This window comes from Octopus bimaculoides, chromosome 10, assembly GCF_046866305.1.
Source record: "Octopus bimaculoides isolate indiv1 chromosome 10, ASM4686630v1, whole genome shotgun sequence".
Classification (NCBI taxonomy): Eukaryota; Metazoa; Mollusca; class Cephalopoda; order Octopoda; family Octopodidae; genus Octopus; species Octopus bimaculoides.
In genome coordinates, this window is record NC_142937.1 from 45,686,305 (window position 1) to 45,712,783 (window position 26,479).

Consider the following 26,479-nt stretch of genomic DNA (forward strand, 5'->3'; position numbering starts at 1 on the left):
AATTGTTGTTGTGGGTAAATAATTTAACTAACATACCATTTGAATACTGCAATGATTGAAGAATTCTTCAAATGAGTTATTTTGCCATGATCATCTTGTATTGTTTAGGTGTGCTGTCCTGGATATGCTATAATGATTGGACATCTTTTTGAATCACTACTTTTGAACTACACAGCCATATCAAATCAGAGTAACTTTCTCAAAGATATACGTTTCACAAATTAATAAGGATGTAGCTGGATGCTGCGTTAGATTTAATGAAGCTACTGTTCTTGCTATGGATGGTGACCAATAGCAAAAGTGGATTGGCCAGTAATGAGTGATATGTAGCTTGCTAGTTCAGAGAAACAGGAGCTGTATTCTCAAGAGTGAGGGGTCATTGATGTGTATTGGAGAGATGGTTATTGAGAACACAGACAGATGATAAATAATCACAGGGATACTGTTTATGAATGAGATGTTGGAATGGGGTTGATAATATAGTTGGCAGTGTGATGAATGTTTTGTTTTGGGAAACGGATCACTGACACATGTTTAAAAAGTTTAGGTAGGTCTTGTGTGTGTGTGTGTGTGAGTGTGTGTGTGAGAGAGAGAGAGAGAGAGAGAGAGAGAGAGAGAGAGAGAAGTTTAATAGTGATAAAAGCTAACACAGTTGTATAGAAAGGGTTGCAGAAGGAGCATCATCAAAATTAGTTACCTTGTTTTGTTGAAGTGACTGAAGATGTTTTCAGGTTTGGTACATCATCATCATCATCATCATCGTTTAACGTCCGCCTTCCATGCTAGCATGGGTTGGACGATTTGACTGAGGACTGGTGAAACCGGATGGCAACACCAGGCTCCAATCTAATTTGGCAGAGTTTCTACAGCTGGATGCCCTTCCTAACGCCAAAATGTGCTAAGCATGTAGAGTGGAAAAGATGAGTTTGTGAAGAATTTTGCATGTTGTTGAAAAAAAGTCAGCAAAAGCTGTAGTGTTACCTGTAAAAGATTTACTTACAAAACCTTTATCATTGTTGAAGAAAGGTAGTTATGTGAATTCTTCATAGTAAAGTGACATTCATGTCAAGGACCAGAAGGCTCAGCTACACTTTGGGTAGCAAGAGAGCTTCAAGCTGTTTGATGCATAAGAAGTCCTTTTTTCCTCTGAGGATAATCTTGCAGGTGTTGCTGTAATGTGTAAATGACTGCCAGTTGATGGTGCTTAGTAACTGTAGGTATTGTAGGCAGTCCCTCTTCTGTACTTCTATAAAGAAGTTATGAGTGAACTAGTTGTTGCTTTTGAGGTTGTCTCTGGGGCATAGTCGTATAAGATTAAAATAGGTCAAAGGCAATTTTGCTGTCCATTTTTATCCATCAAATAACAGATTATTTTAATACCATATTTGCTAGCATAAAAGACACAGGTCAACCCTATTTCATCACCGCATATTCAGGAAAAAAGTTTTTAGTGCTTTGAAGCATGTAATGTAAGCCCAACTTCACATATAGGACTCATGGGGATTGTTTTGTGACATTTTTTTTGTAAGTGTCTTATATGCCATCAAATATGTTAAGTTTTATTAATCCCTTTGTTTGTCAATACAGACCACCATTATTTTCCTTAGTTTCTAGTTTTACTTTTCTTTGGCTAAGCATTCCAAATATAAAATGGAGTGTGATTTCATTGCCTTAATTCTTTGTAGATAATAGAATGAACTTTAAAATGCAACAGATGATTCAGATATTTGATAGTGCTTATATTATTTTTATTTTTGGCTTTAGAGCTGTTGTTATTTCTATTCTATATTACCATCAGGTCATTGAATGAAGTGAAATGTTCGCTTTAAGATTCATAGCACTGAATATTGTTCTTCATTCCTCAATGTTGTGCCTTGTAAGAAATCTTAGTCATTAGGTTAGAAGCAAGGAATTAGCTGTAGAAGACACAATGAAATGGATACTACACTTAGCTATGTTAAGTGTAAGATAATCTTATAGACCACACCTATTGTCCATGATAAATTGTTACAACATGTAGATACTCCGTTTCCCTCTTGTCTTTCAGCTGCTGTTTACTTTCTATATAATGTTATGTTACTTATACACATATAAACCATGTCAACTATAAATTCTTCTTGTGTCAATAAATTAGCTTTTGCAAAATGTCACTTGTTAGGTCTACTTCTAATAACTTGAACTTAAAGTAAGCATTTCTTTGTGGTTGTTTAACTTGCTAGAAATAGCAGCCAAATCTCCATCAAATCATATCCTACCATCTTAAATAAGAAAAAGATACATTGGGTAATCTAAGGTACTCAGTCTGGAAAAAAAAAGATGATGAACTAGTTATAGTTGGACTGCTTTTGGTTATAGCTCTGCTCAATCAGGGTTGGCATGAGACTAAACAACAACAACTTTTAATAGCTACTATTTGATCACTTTAGTCATCCAAGCAGAGTTGAACAAACTAAAATTGCTTTTTCTGACAACCAAAAGGAAGAAATAATTATTAACAGATGTCATTATATTAACAGAGATAAAGTTTCAATAATCTTCTTTATAATGTTATCCTTTGTCTAACTACGGAATAATTTTTCTCCATTGATAAGACTGCTTCATAACAAGAAAACATCCTCACTGCATATCTTTACCATAAAACATTCTAAATCTTCAATTTGGTATGAAGAGTTAGAGAATAAAATTAAAATTTTCTAGGTTATTGACTTCAGTTTTAGAGATGATAGATTTTTCAGTATTTATATCTGTTCTACAACTAGACCTTTCACAATACCTTTAAAGCCGGTAACTGTTCAGCACCCTCATGAGGAATAGTCAGAGATTGGGCAGTAGGGTTTAGCATATGTATTACTGTTCAAAGTTTTAGTTACGTTGTTTGTGATAAAATACAGATTCCTTAATACATGTGATTGTATTGTCTTTGGGCTATTGTAAATAACCAGGCTCATGTCTCCATTGAAGAATGTTCTCATTTATTGATCATATAAATAGTGTGTGTGTGTATATATATATATATATATGTGTGTGTGTGTGTGTGTGTCATAATGTTGCATATGGATGATGCTTGTTGACAGGATGTTAAGGAAGAGTGAAATATGATGTCCTCTGTATGAGTGTGTGAGTTACAAGTGTATGAGTGTATGAGTTACAAGAAGGCACAGCAAATATTTCACTTAGGTAAAGTATGGGGGACATTGCTGAACCTTATTGATAGCATGGGGTGGAAAGGGCTCCCAGTGGCTTTGACTGGAAGCTTCTGAAAGAGAAGACAGAGATGTAAACTATAGGCAGGTAGCTTAGGTTACAAATTTGTATACCACACATCCTTTCGTACTTTTGCTTGATGGGTCTGGGGTCATTCCAGGTTAATGGGCCCAGAAATGTCATCATGTATAGAGCCAACAAGGTCTACCAGTGCTCTCTATTACTGACAGTCCTGTGCCAGCCTCTCTGCATCCTTCAAAGTCCAGCTGTTTGGTGCAGAGCCTACCACAAGGCCTCTTCCAGCCCGTAGCTGCTGGATAGAATGAGAGTAAAGCACTGGTAGGATTCTAGTGGGATGCCAGACATGATAAAAAAAATTTGCTGATATCCAAGGGCAACAACAAAATTTTCACTGAAGTTCTTAAGGGCAAGGTTATCACACATTACCTTACATGAATCGAAATCTCTGGCAGCTCTGACTGTTTGGAAGTCATATTAGTGAGAAAGAGAGGTCCTAAGTGATAAAAGAATAGAGTGAAAGTAAGAGCAATAGATCTGTAGTTTCAGAATCATAAAGAACCTATCCTGTTCTTAGGCAACATGCTGTGGTATATTCCCTGAGAATGAGATAGCTGTTTCTTGAGAGTTTGACAATTTGAATTATTTTCTATACTCATATCAGATGAATGGCAAGATGTCAACCCTTCAACATTTAAACCAACTATATCCAGCCCAAATATTCCAACTGTTTTATGTTCAGACCAGCCAGATATGGCTTCTCACACCTACCCTGCAATGTCATTCTAACAATAAACAATCACATCATCAAAGCTTAATTGTGCTAACATGTATATCCATTGTTAGTGTCATTGTTTAATTCCAGGTCAGCCTTGACTTAGCTGACATATGACTACATTCGTTCCAGCTGTAGTCAGCCCGTCTTCCCCCCCCCCTCTTATTTACCATAGTCCTCCAGGCAATCACAGAGGAGTTCAAGACAGGTTGCCCCTGGGAGCTCCTCTATGCTGATGACCTTGCCCTAATTGCGGAGTCACTATCAGAACTAGAGGAGAAGTTTCAGGTGTGGAAGCAAGGTCTAGAATTGAAGGGCCTTAGAGTCAACCTAGCTAAAACCAAAATCCTAATAAGTAGGAAGGTAGATAAAACACAAACCCCTTCAGGTAGATGGCCCTGCTCAGTATGTAGAAAAGGAGTAGGTAGTAACTCTATAAGATGTACCCGGTGCAAGCTATGGACACATAAGAGGTGCAGCAACATCAAAGGCAGGTTAACTAGCAAGTTAGTTTTTGTTTGTGGCAGATGTTCAGGTGCAATAAAGACTGCAAACAAACAGGAAACAACTTCTATCTCATTCCAGGGTGAAAAACTAGAGGTAGTCGATAGCTTCCGCTATCTGGGCGACCAAGTTAGTAGTGGGGGTGGGTGCGCTGAAAGTGTAGCTGCTAGAATAAGAATAGCCTGGGCAAAGTTTAGAGAGCTCTTACCCCTGCTGGCGACAAAGGGACTCTCACTCAGAGTAAAAGGCAGACTGTATGACGCATGCGTACGAACAACCATGCTACATGGCAGTGAAACATGGGCTGTAACTGCTGAGGACATACGTAAGCTCACAAGGAATGAAGCCAGTATGCTCCGTTGGATGTGTAATGTCAATGTGAATACCCGTCAGAGTGTAAGTATCTTGAGAGAAAAGCTGAACATTAGAAGCATCAGTTGTGGCGTGCAAGAGAGACGATTGCGCTGGTATGGACATGTGGTGAGAATGGAGGAGGATAGCTGCGTGAAAAAGTGCCACACCCTAACAGTTGAGGGAACCCGTGGAAGAGGTAGGCCCAGGAAGACCTGGGCTGAGGTGGTGAGGCAAGACCTTCGTACATTGGGCCTCACCGAGGCGATGACTACTGACCGAGACCTTTGGAAATGTGCTGTGCGTGAGAAGACCCGGCAAGCCAAGTAAGATCGTTGCCAGTGCCCCTGGACTGGTTCTTGTGCGGGTGGCACATGAGATGCACCATTTTGAGCGTGGCCGTTGCCAGTACCGCCTGACTGGCTCCTGTAGGATTTTCGAGCGAGATCGTTGCCAGTGCCCCTGGACTGGCTTGTGCCGGTGGCACATAAAAGACACCATTTCGAGCGTGGCCGTTTTCGTGCGGGTGACACGTAAAAGCACCCACTACACTCTCTGAGTGGTTGGCGTTAGGAAGGGCATCCAGCTGTAGAAACTCTGCCAAATCAGACTGGAGCCTGGTGTTGCCATCCGGTTTCACCAGTCCTTAGTCAAATCGTCCAACCCATGCTAGCATGGAAAGCGGACGTTAAACGATGATGATGATGATGATGATATTATCTCCTGTGTTATTTGAGAGACATTTGGCTGCTATTTTTAGTTTGTTATATAATAGCTGCTATTTCTAGCTTGTTATATAATAACTGCATAGAGGTTCCTTTTTGTTGATAATATGATAAATTACAAGTAATTCAAAATTTTTATTTTACAGAAAGAACATTTGGGACTGTTGCGAAGTCATTTTTTTAATATCATAAAACATTTAACAAATCCTGAAGATTTCGGTTATCGGTGAGTTGGTTTTTGTTCTTTCTTTTACTTTTACTCTACTTTTTGGGAAAAAAATGGTTTTCATTATAGTTTCTTTTTCACATAATTTGTTATTTATATTAGTCTCTCTGTCCATCTGTCAATTGGTTAGATCAATAGTTAAAGGAATTACATAAAGATGTCCATCAGAAATGATGTCTGTTATCTGCTAATTTAAATGATGCTATTGCTAAAATATCTTGACTTAATGAGTTCAGGTAGGCATACATAATTATACATTCATAATTAAAATTTTGTTTTCGTTTAGTCTTATCAAAGTTTAATGTTTATTTATTTATTAAATCTTTCAGATTAGAATTATTTTCTACGCTCACATCAAATGGCAAGAATTTGACCTATTTTGAAGCAGAAACTGGTAAGATAAAAAGCTAACTTGTTATTTCATTTATTTATCTAAACGTACTTTGTAAAACAATCAAACAGTATGGATGTAGCATTTGTTGAATTAGAAAAAGACTTTTTTCATAGTTTTATGTTGTATGTTGTAGTATGCAGGACAATGGGAAAGCTAACTATGAATGAATGACTGGCTTATGGAAATAGAAATGCTTCAGGTTTTGGATGAGAGGTCAGAAAGTTGAATGAGAATTGACAGTAGCCATAGTGAAGAATTCAATTTACATGAAAGCACTTTTTAATGGTTTTCCTTATATTCTTTGTGACCATTATAAAAGAGTTATGAATTTGGATATTCATAAGAATTTCTGTATGATAGGAATTTGGTTTTTGTTGCAAAATTTACAAAAGACCCATTAAAGAAGTTTGACGCTTAAAAGAATATGTTTTGAGTCAAAAACCCTGAAGTTAAACAGGGCAAAGATGGAGGTAACAGACAGCAGAAGCCACGCATGGCAATGAGTCTATTAATCTGTTTGTATACCTATCACCACATTGGCCAATGTGATTTAAAAAAAAAATTTTTTTTTAAGGTGGCAGGGTGTGCTTTTAAAGAAATTAGCTGCTATTTCTAGCAGATTGAATGACCACATAGAGCAGGCATGGGAAAACTGTGACCTGTAAGACTTTCAGAATGGCATGCCAACAAGAAATTACATTGAATTTTTTACTAGTGCAGCCTACCTGATGATGAACCATGTCTCACGCAGCCTGCTTCTTAGAAGGTTGCCCCTGCCTGACATAGTCTTTCTCTTCTTGGTTCAAGATTATGTGGATATTAAGAAGAGATGATGTATGATAGGGGATATGTTTAGTGAATTGTCGTGGATTTTTTGGTGTGAGCAAGAAGTAATATAGGTACATAATAGGCTTCTTTTAGTTTTCATCTTCTAAATTTACTCTCAAGGTGCCACACAGCAAGACTGAACCTGAGATCACATGGTTAGGAAGCAAGCTCCTTAACTACACTGCCATACCTGTATTTGTATATTAATGAAAAATAAACATTAATGAGAAAATGGTCAATGAACCAGTGCATTGAGCCCAAAAGACCTTGTGGTATTTATTTCATTTGATGTGTACAGACACTTTCTCATTTTCACCACCTGAAATGCAATGAGGCATTGATTGATCTGTTGGATATTTGCAATCAATGATGCTTTTGGTTACAAAATGCATGATATAAAATATAAAAAATGAAAAGACATAAGTGATTAGGTCAGGTTTAAGAATCTTGAGTCTTACAGCCTAATAGTTTTATAAATGTAAGGTAATTGATGGATGAGGGTACAAATTGCTGAGAATATAAGGTGTCAGGGTAGAATATCATTATCATCACAGGTAGGTGGCTCTGCTTGATCTGTAGAAGAGGTGTAGGTAGAAACTCCATAAGATGTACCTAGTGTAAGCTATGGATGCATAAGAGGTGCAGCAACATCAAAGGAAGATTAACCGGAAAGATAGCTTTCATGTGCAGCCGATGCACAGGGGCCAATAAACACCACAGATGCTCAGAAAACAGATTCCATCACATGCCAGGGGGGAGAAACTAGTAGTAGTTGATAGCTTTTGCTACCTAGGTGACCAAGTCTGTAGTGGGGGTGGATACTCAGAGAGCATTACCACTAGAATAAGAATTGCCTGGGCAAAGTTCAGACAGCTTCTACACCTAATGGTGACAAAGGGCCTCTCGCTCAGAGTGAAAGGTAGATTGTACAATGCATGTGTACGAACTGCCATGTTTCACGGCAATGAAACAAGGGTCGTGACTGCTGAAGACATGCGTAGGCTCAAAAGAAATGAAGCTAGCATGATCCACTGGATGTGTAATGTCAGTGTGCACACACGACTAAGAAGCATTGGATGTGGCGTGCAAGAGAGACGTTTGCATTTGTATGGTCATGTATTACAGATGGATGAGGAGAGCTGTGTGAAGAAGTGCTATTCCCAAACAGTGGAAGGAATCTGGGGTAGATGGAGACCCAAAAAAACATGGGATGAGGTGGTGAAGCATGACCTTCGAATGTTGGGCCTCACAGAGGCAATGACGAAAGACCAAGACCTCTGGAGATATGCTGTGACTGAGAAGACCCGGCAAATAAAATGAGATCACAGCTGTAACCTACACCAGTGTTGGATAACCAGCCCACTCAAAAAGTACCTTTGGATTGTAGGGCGACATGCTGTGCTTGAAGAGACCTATTGAGTCAAGTACATCAAATCAAAATCAAATCAAATCACATTCAAATAGCAATTGTAGTTGTGGTCTCTGTGCCGGTGGCATGTAAAGAGCACCATCTGAATGTGGTTGATACCAGCCCCTTCACCCCGACTGGTTCCTGTGCTGGTGGCATGTAAAAAGCACCATCCAAATGTGGCCAGTGCCAGCCCAGCCTTGACTGGCTCCTGTGCCAGTGGCACGTAAAAAGCACCACCTGATCGAGGTCGATGCCAGCCCACTATGGCCCCTGTACTGGTGGCACGTAAAAAGCACCCACTACACTTTCAGAGAGGTTGGTATTAGGAAGGGCATCCAGCTGTAGAAACACTGCCAGATCTGACTGGAGCCTAATGCGGTCTCCTGGCTTCCCAGACCCCAGTCAAACCATCCAACCCATGCCAGCATGGAAAACAGACATTAAACAATGATGATGATGATGAGGAGGAGGAGGAGGAGTTTCTGTGGGCTGAATAATGTAATTGTACAGTACTTCAATTTGCTATAATTTGGGTGATTAAGGTCCTATCCAGGACAACATTTGTCTCTTATCACAATCTCTGTGGCCCACATCCCTGTGATTTCCAAATAAACTAACAATGTAAATTGATTACTGTCAGATCATTAGTAGATTTAATGAGTCTTTTTTTTTTTTTTTTTGGTGCTTTGACTTAATAATTTTGTGAATGTTTTATTTAATATTTTTTTAAAAAAATTTAATTTTTTTTCATTGCAGCTCATTTGCTGGCAATATTGATTCAGGAAATTACCAAATTGACCTACATCTCAAATTTTCTCACTTTAGTCGTAAATGCAATCTTAAATAATGTCGGCTATTTTGATGAACAGTCTTTATCAACTATCATCCAGTATGTATTCTACATATTCTTGACTCCTACTCACTGAATATCATATACATCATATATTGATTGTTTAATTATAACTGGCATTGTTATTTTGTCAGTATTTGTTTGTTGTTTTTAGTAATATTAATTCTTCCTAAGAATTCTTCTTCTCTGACTTTTATTTCTTTTTAATTGGATTGAAATTGGTTATATATTTTCCCTATCAGGAAATATTTTATATGTTTCCTTTTTAGTTAACAAGCATCTCCCCCATTATGAAAATGTTGCATTTCTGAACTTCTTACTGTAACATGGCATCCTGTAATGTGAAGAGTATTTTCCATTGGTTTCCATGTGCCATTCTTGGTAGTTTCTCAGTCTCTCTTCCACAATTTCTTGTTTAACAACCTGCACAAATGATTTGTTTAGCTCACTCTCTCCATCAAATCACTGTTGCCTGCACAGGTGCATGATGCACCACATATCAGGTGTTAAAGTGATTGCAGAGCAATGCGAAATGAAGTGTTTTGCTCAAGAACACAATGCATCACTCATTCTGGGAATCAAAATCATGGTCTCGTGATCTTGAGTTCTATACCCTCATCACCAAATCATGTTCCCTCATGTTACATGGAAGTCAATGACAGTCAAAGGGAAATAGCTTTTGTGTTATGGAATTCTATGTTATGGTTACATTTTCAGGATTGCAATGCTTTGTAAAGCTGGTGATGCCTGTACTTTTAACTTGTTAGTTTGAGGAGAGAGAAAGAACCTTTTTAGGTTTCAGGATTTGATGATGGTTAGAAATGAATGATTTAATTTTTTAGATTTATTCTACTGATTTAATCTTTTAGTGAACATATTTCAGGCTAAAAGACTTCAAATTTTGAAGCTGTACATGTCTAGTGAGTAAACTAATCTGAAGCAATTACATTGTAGAAAAGCCAAGGTCATTTAATGATACTCAAGCTTTTGAATTTACTTCAAATTTTAAATTTATTTTGTGTGTTGTCAAAATTGTTTTTGCATAAGTGCCACCTGGTCACTGGCTCTGTTCTACTGCAGTGACCAGGTTGCAGTTGTCCAGTGGAAAGGTTGGACATCTCATGAAATAAATTTAAGTCTTCAGATTATTTTCAAAAATTCTAAAGATAATCAAAGAATTTAGTAAAACTATCTGAAACTTACTTTCCTCTAATTATTACCTCAGGTTACCAGTGACCAACTGGTCATGTGTTCAAATCTTATTACTGCCATTGTGCTGTTGGTTACAGGTTATATGTAGCAAGTAACACACAAATAGGGATGAAACTAACAAGTTTCATTCCTATTTCATAGCTGAGTGATTGGAGGTAGGGTTAGAGTGACAATGTATTAAACTTATTGTTCCAACAAATGTACTATTTCACTCATGAATGTATGAAAAAATATTAGAGGTAAACTAATAAAAACCATAAAAGGACTCTTCATGAATAATTCTCCCTACAAATTCTGATCTTTGAAAGATCAAACTGAACATTAACCTTGCCCAACTGTTCCTAACCTCTTAACTCAATTTAAAAGGGCCTAGAAATTATGGACACTGTTGCTTCTCTTCAGATTAAATTAGTATAAACAAAATTTATGGATTATGTTACACCTGTAAAAATATGAACATTTCTACAAGATCTTCATGGGTTGTTAAAGGCATGAGTCTCTGTCTGTGCTTTCGTAACATGAAATAATAGATAAGATATATATATATATATATATATATATATATATATATATATATATGTATATATATATCTTGGATTCTGGTACCTTGTCCAATATCCAACTGTTATTGTAATGACTGTTGTTGGAGATGGGACCCAGAGTAATTTAGCCTCTTTCAAATATTGACAAAAAAAAGGCAAGCTAAAAATGTTAAATAAGCCTTATGTTAACCTTCAGTGATTCCTGGGTGTTACATCTGATGATTGAAGTTGTTGCTCATTGGAAGGGGCATTGCTAACTGGCATAAGGCATGTTGAAAAAGAGCGAGTAGCGGAAGTAACTATAAATCAAAAGTATTTGATTAGCATATGCAGAAGAACTGACTGTATTGATATAAACATTTATATTGCTGTTGTTTAGCCTCAGGTCTCATTCATCAAAGCTATGATGACAGGCATTCCAGCCATGACCATTCCATCTTTTGGTATATCTAGAATTACATTGTTCAATATATCACTCATAGGGTGTGATGTAAGGGAATTTGTTGCTATTTCTATTAGGTCAAGAGATTGTCTAGAGGTTCCAACTTGGAAATTTTTTTTTTTTTTATAAAACTTCTATGAAAGTCCTTACTAGTATTTTAGCTAGGGTTTTTTTTTTTAATTGCTATCATGGGAAAGTCATTATGCCAATATTATTGACACATGCACTAGTTCAATTCCACTCCTTAATTATTAATCAATTGGTTAAATATCCAACTAACTAACCAATTGCTTGTTTAACTTGGTGAAACAGCAAGTCATTTTCTTTTGTTTTTTTTTTGTTTTTTTATCAAAGCTCTTTCGTTGCTACTTGCTTAAAATGGATATCTTAAAATCCATGCATTTTCTAATGTTTGTTTGAAAATGTTGAGTAACTTCATGAAAGTTTTGATATTATTCTAATCATGTTTTTGTATATTTTGTTCAAAGGTCAACATGTATGTTGATTACCAAAGTCAAAAATTTAAATGATATTAAGGTAAGAAAAAAATTTTTTTTTATATAATTTTTCCTAAAACTTTGAGTGGAATTATCAGTGGTGGTGGTGGTGGTGTTGGTGGTAGTATCTGTATGACTTCTAGTAGACAATCAGCAATTTCAGTTTAACATTGTAACTATTCATACTTATAAATCGTAGTGTCTAAACTGTGAATGCGTGCACACACATACAGAGAGAGAGAGACAGACAGATAGACAGAGGTGAACCATGATATTCATTTACAGCTTCTGATAGGGACTGTATTTTTGTGTTTGATTCTCAGGTCTACAAATATGACTTTCAAAGAACACAGCAAATGTGCTTCTTCTGTATATTTAGAGATGGACATCTGGTGATTGCAACTGTTGAGTAAAACAGGTTCTGTGTTAGTTATTTGTGATTACTTAAGATTTTAAAATCCATGCTTTATTCACCAACTCAAAGCTTGACTATAGATTTTGCAGCTATTTTAGCATAAAATGTTTAATGTTAGTGAAATCAGAAAACCAGCTCAGTGAAAGCTGAAATTATTAAAGGATGAAAGGGGATTTTCCAGTATAAGCTTTTGTAAAGTGTCATCCACAATCAATAGTGGCTCATCTTGAGAATCTAGAAGTTGTTTGTTTGAGTAAAATTACCTTTTTTTTTTTAAAAATTAGATATATTTCACTCTGGTGGCAATAAAAGAAGCAATTATTATTATTAGTATTGAGTGAGAGATACAAATACTGAGATACAAATATACGAAGCGTAATATACCCATCATGACTACTCATCTGATAAAAGTACACTGGGCACATGCATCACAGCCATGTGTGTGTGACATGGTGATCTTATCTCAAGGTTAACAGTGCATGACCTTGCAGGTGAGACCCATTAAATTTCTTCAGGTCGAGTAGCCCATCCCACTCAAAAGGTCCCTGAATAAGGGTTGTTTATGGATTTTGAATGAAACACCCATGTTTGCTGAGGTGAATTATGCAAACCCCAAAGAATTCCTCTGAACACATAGCTATGATGCTACCCCACTATTTCTGTTCATGATCAGAGATGCACATATTGTCAGCCACTAAGGGACATGCTCAACTGACAAGCAAATCTGTGGCATTGAGCAGAATATTTGCTGAAGCCCATCTTTTACACCAAAACAAAACATGTACATGATAACGCTTCCAATCAGTTAAGATCAAAAGCCATGAGAGCCAGTGCCTGGTACTGCATCAGGGCATTTTATTATTATTATTATTATTATTATTTGGCCTGTGAAATGGTGAGTTGGCAGAATCATTAGCATGCCGGGCGAAATGTTTAGTTGCATTTCATCTGTCTTTATGTTCTGAGTTCAAATTCCGCTGAGGTCAACTTTGCCTTTCATTCTTTCAGGGTCTATAAATTAAGTACCAGTTACGCACTGAGGTTGATATAATCGATTGGTGCCCTTCCCCAAAATTTCAGGCCTTGAGCCTTTAGTAGAAAGGATTATTATTATTTGACTTTGAGATGGTGAGCTGGCAGAATCATTAGCATGCTGGGCAAAATGCTTAGTGGCATTTCAACCGTCTTTATGTTCTGAGTTCAAATTCTTCTGAAGTCAATTTTGCCTTTCATCCTTTCAGGGTCTATAAATTAAGTGCCAGTTGAGAACTAGTGTTGATGTAATTGACTTAACCCCTCCACAATCTTGCTGACCTTGTACCAAAATTTGAAATCATTATTCTTATTATCATTATTATTATTATTTTACTTCTCAAAGCTCTTTGTCTTACTTGCTTTGGTTGATTCTGTGAGAGTGGATGGCAACCTGTTGACAGAGGTTTCTCAGGGTCTCTTTCTGAAAATAAGCTTTGATAATTGGATGTTAACTTATTGTGGAAGACACTCAATACCCAAGCACCAATCTCAAAATCCTATTATTATTATTATTATTATTATTATTATTATTATTATTATCATTATTATCATCATCATCATCATCATCATTACCTCCGCTTTAGCGAAGGCAGAGGTATTGTTTCAGTTGTGTTTGTTTGCTTGTGGACAAGATATCTCAAGAATCACTGGATGGATTCAGATGAAACTTTCAGGGATGTTTGGCTTCATGACTGATTAGATTTTTGGATCAATCCAGTACCGGACAAGGATTCTGGATTATTTTACCTGTTTTTTTACTTAATCTTTGAGAGCGGTCGAGTTTATTTTTAGTATTCTTGTCCGTGAGAGCAGTCGAGTTTATTTCAGATATTCTCATTTTAGAAATCATCTCTGACTAATCATTGAGAGGATGTTGGTGTTGCCTTGGTGGAGGTTTGCATTCTCTGAGTGCTCTTGTTATTATATTTATGGCTGCAAGCTGGCAGAATTGTTAGTATGCAGGACAAAATGCTTAGCAGTATTTTGTCTGTGGTTACGTCCTGAGTTCATATTCCACCAAGGTCAACTCTGCCTTTCATTGTTTCAAGGTCGATAAATTAAGTACCATTTGGACACTGGGATTGATGTAATCAACTCATCCCCCCCCCCCCAAGTTGCTGCCTTTGTGGCAAAATTTGAAATCATTATTAATACTATTATTATTATTATTATTAAGGTGGTTAGGAAGGTTATGGCGTTAGGAAGGGCATCCAGCTGTAGAAACTCTGCCAAATCAGACTGGAGCCTGGTGTTGCCATCCGGTTTCACCAGTCCTCAGTCAAATCGTCCAACCCATGCTAGCATGGAGAGCGGACGTTAAACGATGATGATGATGATGATGATGTGAGCTGGCAGAATCGTTAGCACACTGGCTGAAATGCTTAGCAGTATTTTGTCTGCTGCTACATTGTGAGTTCGGGTTCTGCCGCGGTCGATTTTGCCTTTTATCCTTTCGGGGTTGATTAAATAAGTACCAGTTGAGTACTGGGGTCGATATAATCGATTAATCCCTTACCCCAAATTTCAGGACTTGTGCCTACAGTAGAAAGGATTATTATTATGGCAGCAAGCTGGCAGAATTGTTAGCATGCTGGACGAAATGCTTAGTGGTATTTCGCCTGTCGCTACGTCCTGAGTTCAAATTCCACCGAGGTCAGCTTTGTCTTTTGTTCTTTTGAGGGTCAATAAATTAAGTACCAGTTGAACACTGGGGTCGATGTAATCGTCTCCATTCCCTTCCCAAAAATCATTGCCCTTGTGGCAAAATTTGAAACCATTATCATTATTATTATTAAGGTGGGTAAGCTGGCAGAATTGTTAGCACACTGGGTAAAATGCTTGGTGGCATTTTGTCTGTACTTACATTCTGAATTCAAATTCCACTGAAGTTGACTTTGCCTTTCATCCTTTCAGGGTTGATAAATGAAGTACCAGTTGAGTACTGGGGTTGATGTAATTGATTTAGCCCCTTCCCTACAATTTCAGGCCTTGTGCCTGTAGTAAAAAGGATTATTATTATTGACATAATTAGAATATTGGACTAAATGCTCTGAGTTATAATCCCATTGAAGTCAACCCTTATTCTCTTGTAGTTTGATAAAATAAAGTACCACCCACATACTAATTTCCTTTATACAGAAGCTACATGATGTATTATAAAAGCATATTAAATGACAGAAAAAAAGAAAGATAACAAGGTTAAAATATTATGACAGAAACCTGACCTTATATTCGAGATATAAAATATTACTCCACTCCATCAATGATTTTTTGCTCTAGAAATTATCAATGTAACTTTAATCCATGATTCAGAAAATTCTAAGAATTAACTTTTGTTTTATTTTTGATTGATACCTGATATTTTGTTTTCCAGCAATGTGTAGAACTTTTGGGTTTGGTTATCGATCTTCAATGTGTTCCAGCAAATTGTTTAACCTATATTGTCACAGTATTATGTCGCACACTTAATATCCGCAATAATGCAACCACAAGTTGGGAGGTAAATATGTTTTTTTTTTGTTTTTGCTTTGTTTACTTTTTATTTTCAATTTAATGTGTTCATTTATATATCAGTAAATATAGCATGTTGACATTTGTAAACAAGATGTGTAGACATTTGTAAACGGAACATGTAGATCACAGGCATGGCTGTGTGGTAAGAACCTTGCTTCCCAACCACATGGTTCCAGGTTCAGTCCCACTGCATGGCACCTTGGGCAAGTGTCTTCTACTATAGCCTCAAGCCAACCAAAGCCTTGTGAGTGGATTTGGGAGACGGAAACTAAAAGAAATCCATCCTGTACGTACATATATATATATATATACATGTGTGTGTGTCTTTGTGTCTGTGAGTGGATTTGGTAGATGGAAACTAAAAGAAGCCCATCTTATACATACATACATATATATATATATATATATATATATATATATACATATAAAGATATTTGTGTGTGTGTGTGTTTGCTGCCATCACTTGACAACTGATGCTGGTGTGTTTGTCATCCCTGTAACTTAGCAGCTCAGCAAAGAGCCTGATAGAATAAGTACTAAGCCTACAAAGAATAAGTTAAGTCCTGGGATTGATTTCTTCGACTGAAAAACCCTTTAAGGTGGTGCTTCAGCATAGTTGCAGTCAAAATGACTGAAACAAGTAAAAGAATAAAGGTATTCACTGACTGAGATCTTACTTATTACCCTTCTTTATTATTCTCTCTAATTTTGTCCTTTACATTCTGAGTTCAGATTCTACTGAGATTGATTTACCTTTCATCCTTTGAGGTCGATAAAATAAGTACCAGTTGAACACTGGGTTTGATGTAATTGACTTACCCGCTCCCTGAACTTGCTGGCTTTGTGCTGAAATTTGAAACCATTATTATCTCTGATGGATGTAAAATGACTTGATGAATGTTCTTTCTTTTCTGCAGGTGATGAGGAAGTTGCTAAGTACACATCTTGGCCATCATGTAATTCACATTATGTGTTGTCTGCTGGAAGAAAAGTTAGTAGCTAATCCGTTTTTTTTTTTTTAAATAATGTTCTGCTTCCTTTATCCCATCCTTTCTCTTTTACTTTTTTCCTTCCTTCTTTCTTCTCTCCTACTTTTTTCTTTATTTCCTTCTTTTCTTTCTTCTTTTCCTCATTAATTGATTGATTAATTAATTAATTAAATTATTTGACAGCTGCAGTCACAGTGAATGGGGTGTTGAAATGTTTGGCCATTGATGAAAGGGTTTATATGTATCCTGTCACTTTACTGTGTCCATGGCCAATACATTTGATACTGAAATGGGTCAATAAGTGTGTAAAAAGATATGCCATAATAAGGTATTGTTTACAACTGCTAGCAGTGGTGTGGGTGGTTAGGGCACTGTTAAGGTAGAAGTGTTCTGTTCGATTGTAGTGATGAGTTCAACTGCATATGTATAGTTTAGGTCTCTCTCTCTCCCTCTCTCCCCCCCTCTCTATCAATTTATCTATACCTTTTTTGAAATATTTTAATCGGGTGAGGAATAGGTAGTGTCCCCGGACTTTTGCTTTCCTTCCCAAACTGATGAAACTGAAGCTGTCAATGCCCATCCTGGATAACTGCAGATCACAAAGCTAACAGGAGACTGTCAGTCAATCTGCTAGTAATAATAACCATATAATATCCTTCAAATTGCACCCCAGCATCTTTTTTTAAATAAAGGGACACGTAGGATAATGTGGTCCTGAGTTATACATATAGAAAAGTCAGTGTGGTCATGGTTGGACTGTCTAGGATCATAGGTCTGCTTGATCAAATCTGACCTCAGACTAAACATCATAGTCAGTACATTGAGCTGAGATGCCTGGTGGTGATTACGTCCCTAAAAGAAAGTAATCCAGTATGTAGATGTTTGATCAGTTGTGGACTTTCCTGTTGATGACAGATGAGGATTTAACAATTTCTTGCTGAGCAACTTGCACTGATGATCTATTTATTGTGATCAAATAGGTTCATGAGTGGCTGTGTGATAAGCAGCTTGCTTACCAACCACATGGTTCCAGGTTCAGTCCCACTGCATGGCACCTTGGGCAAGTGTTTTCTACTATAGCCTAGGGCTGACCAAAGCCTTGTGAGTGGATTTGGTAGACGGAAACTGAAAGAAGCCCGTTGTGTGTGTGTGCACGTGTGTCTGTGCCCCTACCATCACTTGACAACTGATATTGGTGTGTTTACGTCCCTGTAACTTAGCAGTTTGGCAAAAGAGACCAATAGAATAAGTACTAGGCTTACAAAGAATAAGTCCTGGGGTCGATTTGTTTGACTACAGGTGGTGCTCCAGCATGGCTGCAGTCAGATGACTGAAACAAATAAAAGAATAAATGTTTATGCTGCACATAAGCTCACTCCTGCCATCAAACTGACATTACCTGTACAGGTGCACGGTGTGCCACACATCAGATGTCAAAGTGATCACAGAGCAATGTAAGATGCAGTGTTTTGCTCAAGAACACAATGCATCACCTAGTCCTAGAATTGAAACCATGATCTTGTAATCATTAGTGCAACACACTAACCACTACACCATGTGCCATTACTAAGTAGAGACCAATGAAATAAGTACCCAGATTAGTACTTGTAGTGGCGAGGATGTAATGTTATTGACTAATATCCTTTAAGGGGACACTAACATAGTTTGGTCACAGTCCAATAAGTAAAGACCAATTAAAAAAAAGTTTTTAAAAGCAAAAATTAATATTTAAATAAATAAAATCTAAAATACATCTATTTTTTTTTCTTCTCAACAGAAACCACCCCATCGATGAGCAAGTGCTTCGAGCAGCTGTCTATTATTTGGGTATGGCTCTCTGGGGGTCAAAGAAAGTGACAAGTCTCAGTCAGCCACCATCATCTGTGTTACCTTCTTTTAGACAGGTACTGCTATTACTACTTTTAGTAATTTCTTTTTCTTGTGTTCCTTAAGTGTGTGTGTGTGTGCATATATATATGCATGCACAAAGATGTGTAGATGTACATAGATATGCTCATTTTTGCATGCATATGTGAATACAAGGTCATCAATGTGCACTTGTACGTCCATGTGTATTTGTATGTTTGTAAGCATGAAAGTGTATATATGTGTTTCTTAATAGTACACTTTGATTGTTGGAATACTGTATTTTCCAGCATACAATTTGATGTAATATATAGTGTAAACATATAGTGTAAACATTCAAACATTGTCACTATTTTTACAAATCCTGCTGCATTTTACATGGAATTTTGATCCTCCAAAGACATCTTGGTGTATTCATTAACTTACCTTTTTTGGCTGTAAATTTTGGTTTGAAAAATTCAACTTGTATACTGAATACTATAGGTATTATTTGTTTAAATCACAATACCTACAGTAATTATGAATAGAATGGAAAACTTGAACTATATAGAGGCAGCATGGCTCCTGGTAAAGAATTTCATTTCAGAATCACATTAATTTATGTTTAATACCCCTGTGTAGTATCTTGTCAAGAAGAAAGTGTATTCTACTAAAACCTACTTGCTGACTAAAGTTTTGTGAGTGGAATTGCTAGATGAAAACTGTATCGAAGCCTGCTGTTTATATTCATTTGTCATTCTACATCTCTTTACCATACCAGCATGGGTTAGACAAATATATTATCAAGGCATTGGTTTACAGCCAGATCCCCCTCTTTGATCCAGTAAGGGATCTTTCACACCTCTTTGAAGGCACAAAGCCAGTGTGGATGATCTATTGTCAGAAAAAGGGGAAATCTCCTCACTTGTAACTTGTGATTTTCAGAGAAGCACATATGTATACAAACAATGTGAATGTGCATGTGCACACATAATGAGCTTCTTTTAGTTCTGCTCTACCACATCTCTCACAAGACTTTGATTGACTTGGAGCTATAACTAGAAAACACTTGCTTGATGTGTTACATGGTGAGACTGAATCTGAAACCATGTGGTTGGGAAGCACACTTCTTATCCTCACAGTCATACCTGTGCTGTTTTGACCGTACAAGTATGTCTAGTTAAGAAGGTATATACGAGTGTGTATGTATCCACACATTTCATGGCTTTACTTGTCACTATCTGAGCCAAATGGTGATATTTTGTTTCTGTTCCTTGTTGATATCACTACTGGTTGTTCTGTACTTTCAAAGACCAGTGGAATAAAAAAAAAATAAATCCCTTATTTAAAAAAAAAAAGTAAGTGTTGGTGACTGGAAAGGCATCCAATCATAGATACTACCTCAAATACATCCCTGTACAACCCATACTAGCTGTGGAAAAAAAAAACATATGATATAGTGTAGAGAAATATATTAATATCATGCAGTGACTACATACCTCTGGTGTGTGTGTATGTGTGTGTTTGGAATAAATTCTAAGTTTAGCTAACTTAGCCAATGTAATTACTATTTCTATTGTTTTGTCTTCTTTTCTTGCAGGTACTAGATTGTGGAAGTCAACTAGTAGCATTTGAAGTCACTCTTAGTCTTGGTCATTTGGTGAAGAGATATGGTCAAATATTGACCTATGCTGGATGGGATATAGTTTTGGATATTTTAAGTACATTGTTGAAAAACCCTGAAGTAAGTATTTAACTCTGATTTATTGTTCGCATTTGAAGTAGCTTCCATTCTTGTTAAATGTATAAGCCTACCATGTTTCTCTTGTGTCAAATATATTGAGATGCTTTTCTGTTTTATTGTATAGATGTAGACATGGCTATAGGTGCAAACATGGCTACTATAAGCACAAGCATGGCTGTATGATTAAGAAGTTGGCTTCTGAACCATGTGGTTTTGGGTTCAGTCCCACTGCATGGCACTTTGGGCTAGCCTCTTATACTAAGGCCCTGGGCTGACAAAAGCCTTATGAGTAGATTTGGTAGACAGGAAGGGTATTTGGTCATAAAACTACTTCCTCAATAAACTCTCTCCAATCCATGCAAGCACAGAAAAGTGGACATTAAATGATGATATATATACACACATCACATATATGTGTGTGTGTGTGTGTGTGTGTGAATGCACATGGCTCAGTGGTTAGTGTTAGACTCACAGTCATGAGGTAGTAAGTTTGATTTCCAGACTGAGCTCCGTGTTGTGTTCTTGAGCAAAACACTTTATTTTCACATTGCTCCAGTTCACTCAGCTATAAAAATGAGTTGCAATGTCATTGGTGCCAAGTTGAATCAGCCTTTGCCTTTCTTTTGGATAATATCGATGGCATAGAGAGAGGAGGCTGGTATGCATGGGTGACTGCTGGTCTTCCATAAACAAACTAGCCCAGACTTGTGTCTCAGAGGGCAACTCTCTAGGTGCATTCCATGGTCATTCATGACGGAAGGGAGTCTTTACCCTTTTTTTGTTTGTGTGTGTATGAGTGTGTGTTATTTATAAATTACCTATATGTGAGACTTTGATTCTCTCATATCTATCTGGCATAGGTTGCATGGTTTGATAGGATACAATGAGCTGCATTGTCCTCCAGTGTCTGCTTTGGCATTGTTTCTACAGCTTTTTCTTTTCCTCTCCTTCCTGTTCTTTTCTTTTCTTTTCTTGCCTTGCAAGTTACTTGACAACCTCACTGATGCCAGCAATGCGAAAGAAGCATCCACCACACACAGTAAAGTGGCTGGCATTAAGAAGAGCATTCAGCCTTAGAAGCTATGCCAAAGCTGACAATGGAGCTCAATGCAGCTCTACAGCACATCAGATCTTGTCCAGCCATCCAACCCTTGCTGGCATAGAAATTGGACATAGAAAGCTGATGATGATGTTGGCAAATTGCATTAATTTTATTTCTTTTTCAGTGGTCTCCGCCAAGCCAAGTGTCAATGGAAGAAAGCTTACACAGTATTTTGACAGATATCGAAACTCTTCAACTACATCGACTTTACAGTGGCTCTACGACTAAGTTATTTTGTATTATAGAATCTTGTGCAACAAAAAGACCTGTAAGTTGCTTCTTTGAAAATAAATCAGTAATTTCTTTTACAATGTTGTTATTGCTGACAATTTGTTATAGAATCAAAGCATTGCTGTGTGGTAAAAAAAAATACTTTACAATCACATGGTTTCGGGTTCAATCTCGCTGCATAGCACCTTGGGAATGAATCTTACTACTGCCTTGAATCAAAACCACAAGCTTATAAGTTAAATTTTCAGAGTACACTATGCAGCAGCTCATTGTCTGTTTGTGTGTGTGTGTGTATCTATATTGAAGTAGGGTAACAGAATCAGCTTGTGAAACTTTGGTTATGTTCTGGTTAAAGTAAGTTCCAGTCAAATCTTTGAAGGCAGTGTTCCAGCACGACTGTAGTCAAATGTCTGAAGTCAGTAAAAGTTCTAAAAGAATTAAGATTTATTTTTTTAAATAAATGTTGTTTTTAGTAATGTTCTTAATTCTTGTACATTGTTGTAGAATCTTATAGAATTGTTATAAAAGTTGTTTTTTTACAGTTCCCAAAAAATCTTTATTCTTTCAAATCTAATCATTGGTATCCATTTTCTTGCAGGCAGCATCTGTAATATCTTTGATAGATCATACAGCTGAAAGTTTACATCCTGGAGAAGAGAATTGGATAGAAAACCTTCAGCAACTTTTAGAGAAATATTTTAGGTATTTTTTTTTAAGCCATGTATTTCTACAGCGAGACACCTGTTCCTACCCTTCTATCATACTCTTATCTCTCAACACCTGGCCCAAAGCCACCTCCCTCAATACTGCACTTCCTCACCTCAATCAAGGGCCTTGTCTTGCAAGTTAATTGGTGATCTCACTAGTGCTAGTGATATGAAAAAAGCACTCAGTACACACTGTGAAGTGATTGTTGTTGGGAATGGTATCAGGCCATAAAACCCATGTCAAAACAGACATTGAAGCTCAGTGAGTCTTCTAGCCTGTTGGATCCTGTCAAACCATCCAACCTATGCCGGTATGGAATACAGATGTTTGATGATGATGATGACAATGATTATACCAGTTTTTGTAAATTTAGAGTAAGTTAAGAACTTGGGTTAATTTAAACTAGCAACACCACCAAGCTTCCTTGGTGAGTAGGTTGCAAGATTTGTCAAAAGGCAGATGAACTCAGAAAAGCATGATAGGCAGACTTTAAATGATGATGATGAGGAGGAGGATGATGATGGTAGTGGTGGTGGTGGTATTAGTGGTGGTGTGTGTGTGCATGAGGACTTAAAAATTTCTAGTTTGTCTACCAAGGTGGTAGCAAAAGCTACTAACCCAAGAAATGGGGAACCCTAATAGAAAATCCTGTGGTATGTTGGTTATTGAGTTTATGACAAATGTCTGCAACAATTTTCTATTATCAGCATTTGGCTTCCCTCTTGGCTTGCAGAGACATGACAGGTATTGCAGACTCATCAGACCCATCAAGCTATCCCAACATGAAAAAACACGGGGTCTTTACTTACTTTCATCATTGTCATCATCACCATCACCACCGTCATCATCATCATTTAACATATGCCTTCCATGCTAGCATGCGTGGGACTATACTTTACTATAAAAGAAATAAGTAAAATTAAACTAAACAAGTGCAACTCATGTATATATATATATATATATATATATATATGTATATATGAAGGGCATCCAGCTGTAGAAACTCTGCAAAATCAGATTGGAGCCTGGTGTAGCCATCCGGTTCACCAGTCCTCAATCAAATCGTCCAACCCATGCTAGCATGGAAAGTGGACGTTAAACAATGATGATGATGATATATATAAGATTTTGCCTATCAGCTTCAACATATGACAGCTGAACAACCAGCTGTTAGACTACTCACACAGTAGGACCAGCCATATATTTTGGAAATGCTGATAATAGAAAGCTGTTGCAAACATTTGCCACAAACTCAATGAAGGACCTTCTTCATGGTCACTCGACCTCCTATAAATAGCAGCCAAATTACTCTCAGATGACACTTTACTGTCTAAAGACGAACATATTGGATAATGTAGTCCTGGATACATTGTATCTGAAAATAAAATGGAGTGGTCAAAGCTGGAAAGGTCAAATCTGTGGTCTTAGATTAGCTAGATCAGGATAGACCTGATGGCTAAACATCAACAACCTCATATCGCCATTTGTTTGAATTGCACATCTTTTCATTTGTAAATCATAGCATTCTTCGATCTGCCCTGATCATTTCTTAAGTCCTCCTCGAGTGATTTACCACTCCAACAGATTACCTTTCTACAGACACTCCTGATGCTTTTTCCACTTAGTATTCGCATTACATGTCCACCACCCCACGAACCATGAGGGAGCATCTATAAGTTATTTTGATTTCTATAGAAAAGGCAGCTGAATCTCCTCCAAACCACATCATGCCATTAGATAATGTTGTCCTGGATACCACTAAATAGATGGGGATAGTCACAGCTGGGATGCCTTTAATCTAAAGAGCAGCTTGAACAGGAGTTACCCTGGGGCTAAACATTCCCAAACCAGTGCAGTTATCTTTATTCCACTCATTGGTTAATACCTTTAATGTTTAGCCTGTTTTTCAGACTTATGTTTAACTTTGCACATAAATTATTAGTTTTAATAAGGTAATTTTAATTTTTGAAACTTATATTTCAGCCATGAAATCCGTACAGAAATCAGAATAAAGGCACTTGAAGTCCTCTCCAATGTGTTATCAGTCAATCGTCAAATGTATGAAGTAGGTGTTAGTTTCTCTCTCTCTTTCCTTCCTCTTCTCTCAAGAACTTTTAATTCAATTGTTAAACAGTTTTAAGATTGAAAAACAAAATCTGTTTGATTTTCTATTACTGCTGTGAACTGAAGAAGAAATTTCTATATGGTTGCTTGGCCCACTAAAAATAGCAGTGAAATCTGCCTCAGATCACATTTTTTATCTTTAAAAAAAATGAACACAAAAAGTAATTTAGTTTTAACAACTGTGTTTGACTGCTATGTAGGATGGTCATGATTAATCATAGATTTACTTGATCAGCTAAACAACTATAACTAAATAATAAAGCTATCAATGTAGGCAAAAAGATTTATATATAATGTTGGACACTATGCTCATCATTTATACTTTTCTCTAAGAGTGTTAGAAATACAATTCTTTCTCCTATAGGCACAAGGCCTGAACTTTTGTGGGGAATGGAGCTAGTTGATGACATAGACCCTAGTACTCAACTGGTACTTATTTTATCAATCTCAAAAAATGAAAGGTTAAGTTGACCTCGACAAAATTTTAACTCTGAACATAAAACTGGAAGAAATGCCACTAACCATTTGTGTCTGGTGTGCTAACAATTCTGTCAACTTAGTGCCTTAAGAGAAATAATGGAATGGTTAGTCAAGATAAAAAAGGAAAAAAACACAAAAAAAACTGACCATAGACTTATGGACCATAGGCTTATGATCGGAGTTTTGTCAGAAATTTAACTCTAGCGCTCTCTGAATTTTCTGTTGATAAATTCAAAGTGTTCTTTGATAATTTAGTTATTCTCTTATTATTTCTCTTTGATTTAGGATAAACTTGTGGAAATTGTGAGCACATTTCTTCATCGTTTGGAAACTGACCCAGATTCTGCTGTGCGTAAAGCTGGCGCTGAACTCTTGTTAAGTATTGTTCCTTACAGCCGGCATCATAAATACTTACTGGAAATAATTTATAGGGTAAGTTACACTTATTTCTACTGTACAAATTCAAAAAACATAAAATGGTTAATAACAGGAAGGCATCCAGCTGTAAAAACAAGGCCTCAATTAATTCATCTAATCTATGCTTGCATTAAAAAGTGGACATAAAAATGAACAAGTGTCATCCATTCCTTGCAAACAAAGAAAAGTAGCTACAAATACACTAAAATTTTAGCCATAATGTTTCTTCTCCCTCTCCCTTTTCCTCTTTTTTCCTTTTTTCTTTCTATCTCTCCCTCTTTCTTTCTTTTCCTCTATCTTATGTGCTGTATAAAAACAACATCACTATATTAGGTATTGTCATTGTTTACATCTGCTGGTAAAGCATGTCTAGTCATTGAGTAGTTTGTTGTTTGAAAGAGCAAGGGGATAAAGTACCTTACTTGGATACAAGTAAGGGTACCCAGCCATAGAAGAAGTGTCTCATAGCTATTGCTGATGTTGTTGTACATGCCATGCTTTTCAAATTAGTTTAACATCCCCTTGACATATTTGGAACATTTTGAAAATAAGAAACCATTATTAGTAAATTAAATAATTGTTTCGAATTTAGGCACAAATGTAGCAGTTTTGAGGGGAAGGGATCTAGTCAATACCAGCAACCCTAGTACATGACTGGTACTTTATTTAATTTCTCTCCACTATCACCACCACCACTAAAAGAAAAAAAATGAAAGGTACAGTTGACCTTGACCGTGGCAGGATTTGAACCTAGAAAATAAAGAATCAGAAGAAATAATACAAGACATTTTGTCTGACACTCTAAGGATTCTGCCCGTCACTACTCTCACCATTTGTCATCATCATTTGAGGAGACCTGTCAAGTCAAGTGAAATCGTAGTTGTGGCTGAAGAGGA

The 26,479-nt window shown here is 36.9% G+C and overlaps 1 protein-coding gene across 2 annotated transcripts in view; it reads left to right on the forward strand.

The window, feature by feature from the left end:
• The window catches only part of LOC106867843 (tuberin), a 134,089-nt gene that overhangs the window by 56,403 nt on the left and 51,207 nt on the right, over positions 1-26,479 (forward strand). For both annotated transcript variants that reach the window (XM_014912876.3, XM_014912877.3), the window contains exons 4-15: positions 5,724-5,803; positions 6,133-6,197; positions 9,193-9,325; positions 11,971-12,019; positions 15,804-15,929; positions 16,861-16,934; positions 18,710-18,836; positions 20,378-20,521; positions 21,748-21,891; positions 22,453-22,556; positions 24,546-24,627; positions 25,452-25,598. In XM_014912876.3, the coding sequence (XP_014768362.1) occupies positions 5,724-5,803; positions 6,133-6,197; positions 9,193-9,325; positions 11,971-12,019; positions 15,804-15,929; positions 16,861-16,934; positions 18,710-18,836; positions 20,378-20,521; positions 21,748-21,891; positions 22,453-22,556; positions 24,546-24,627; positions 25,452-25,598 (1,275 nt within the window). The remainder of the gene's footprint in view (positions 1-5,723; positions 5,804-6,132; positions 6,198-9,192; positions 9,326-11,970; positions 12,020-15,803; positions 15,930-16,860; positions 16,935-18,709; positions 18,837-20,377; positions 20,522-21,747; positions 21,892-22,452; positions 22,557-24,545; positions 24,628-25,451; positions 25,599-26,479) is intronic.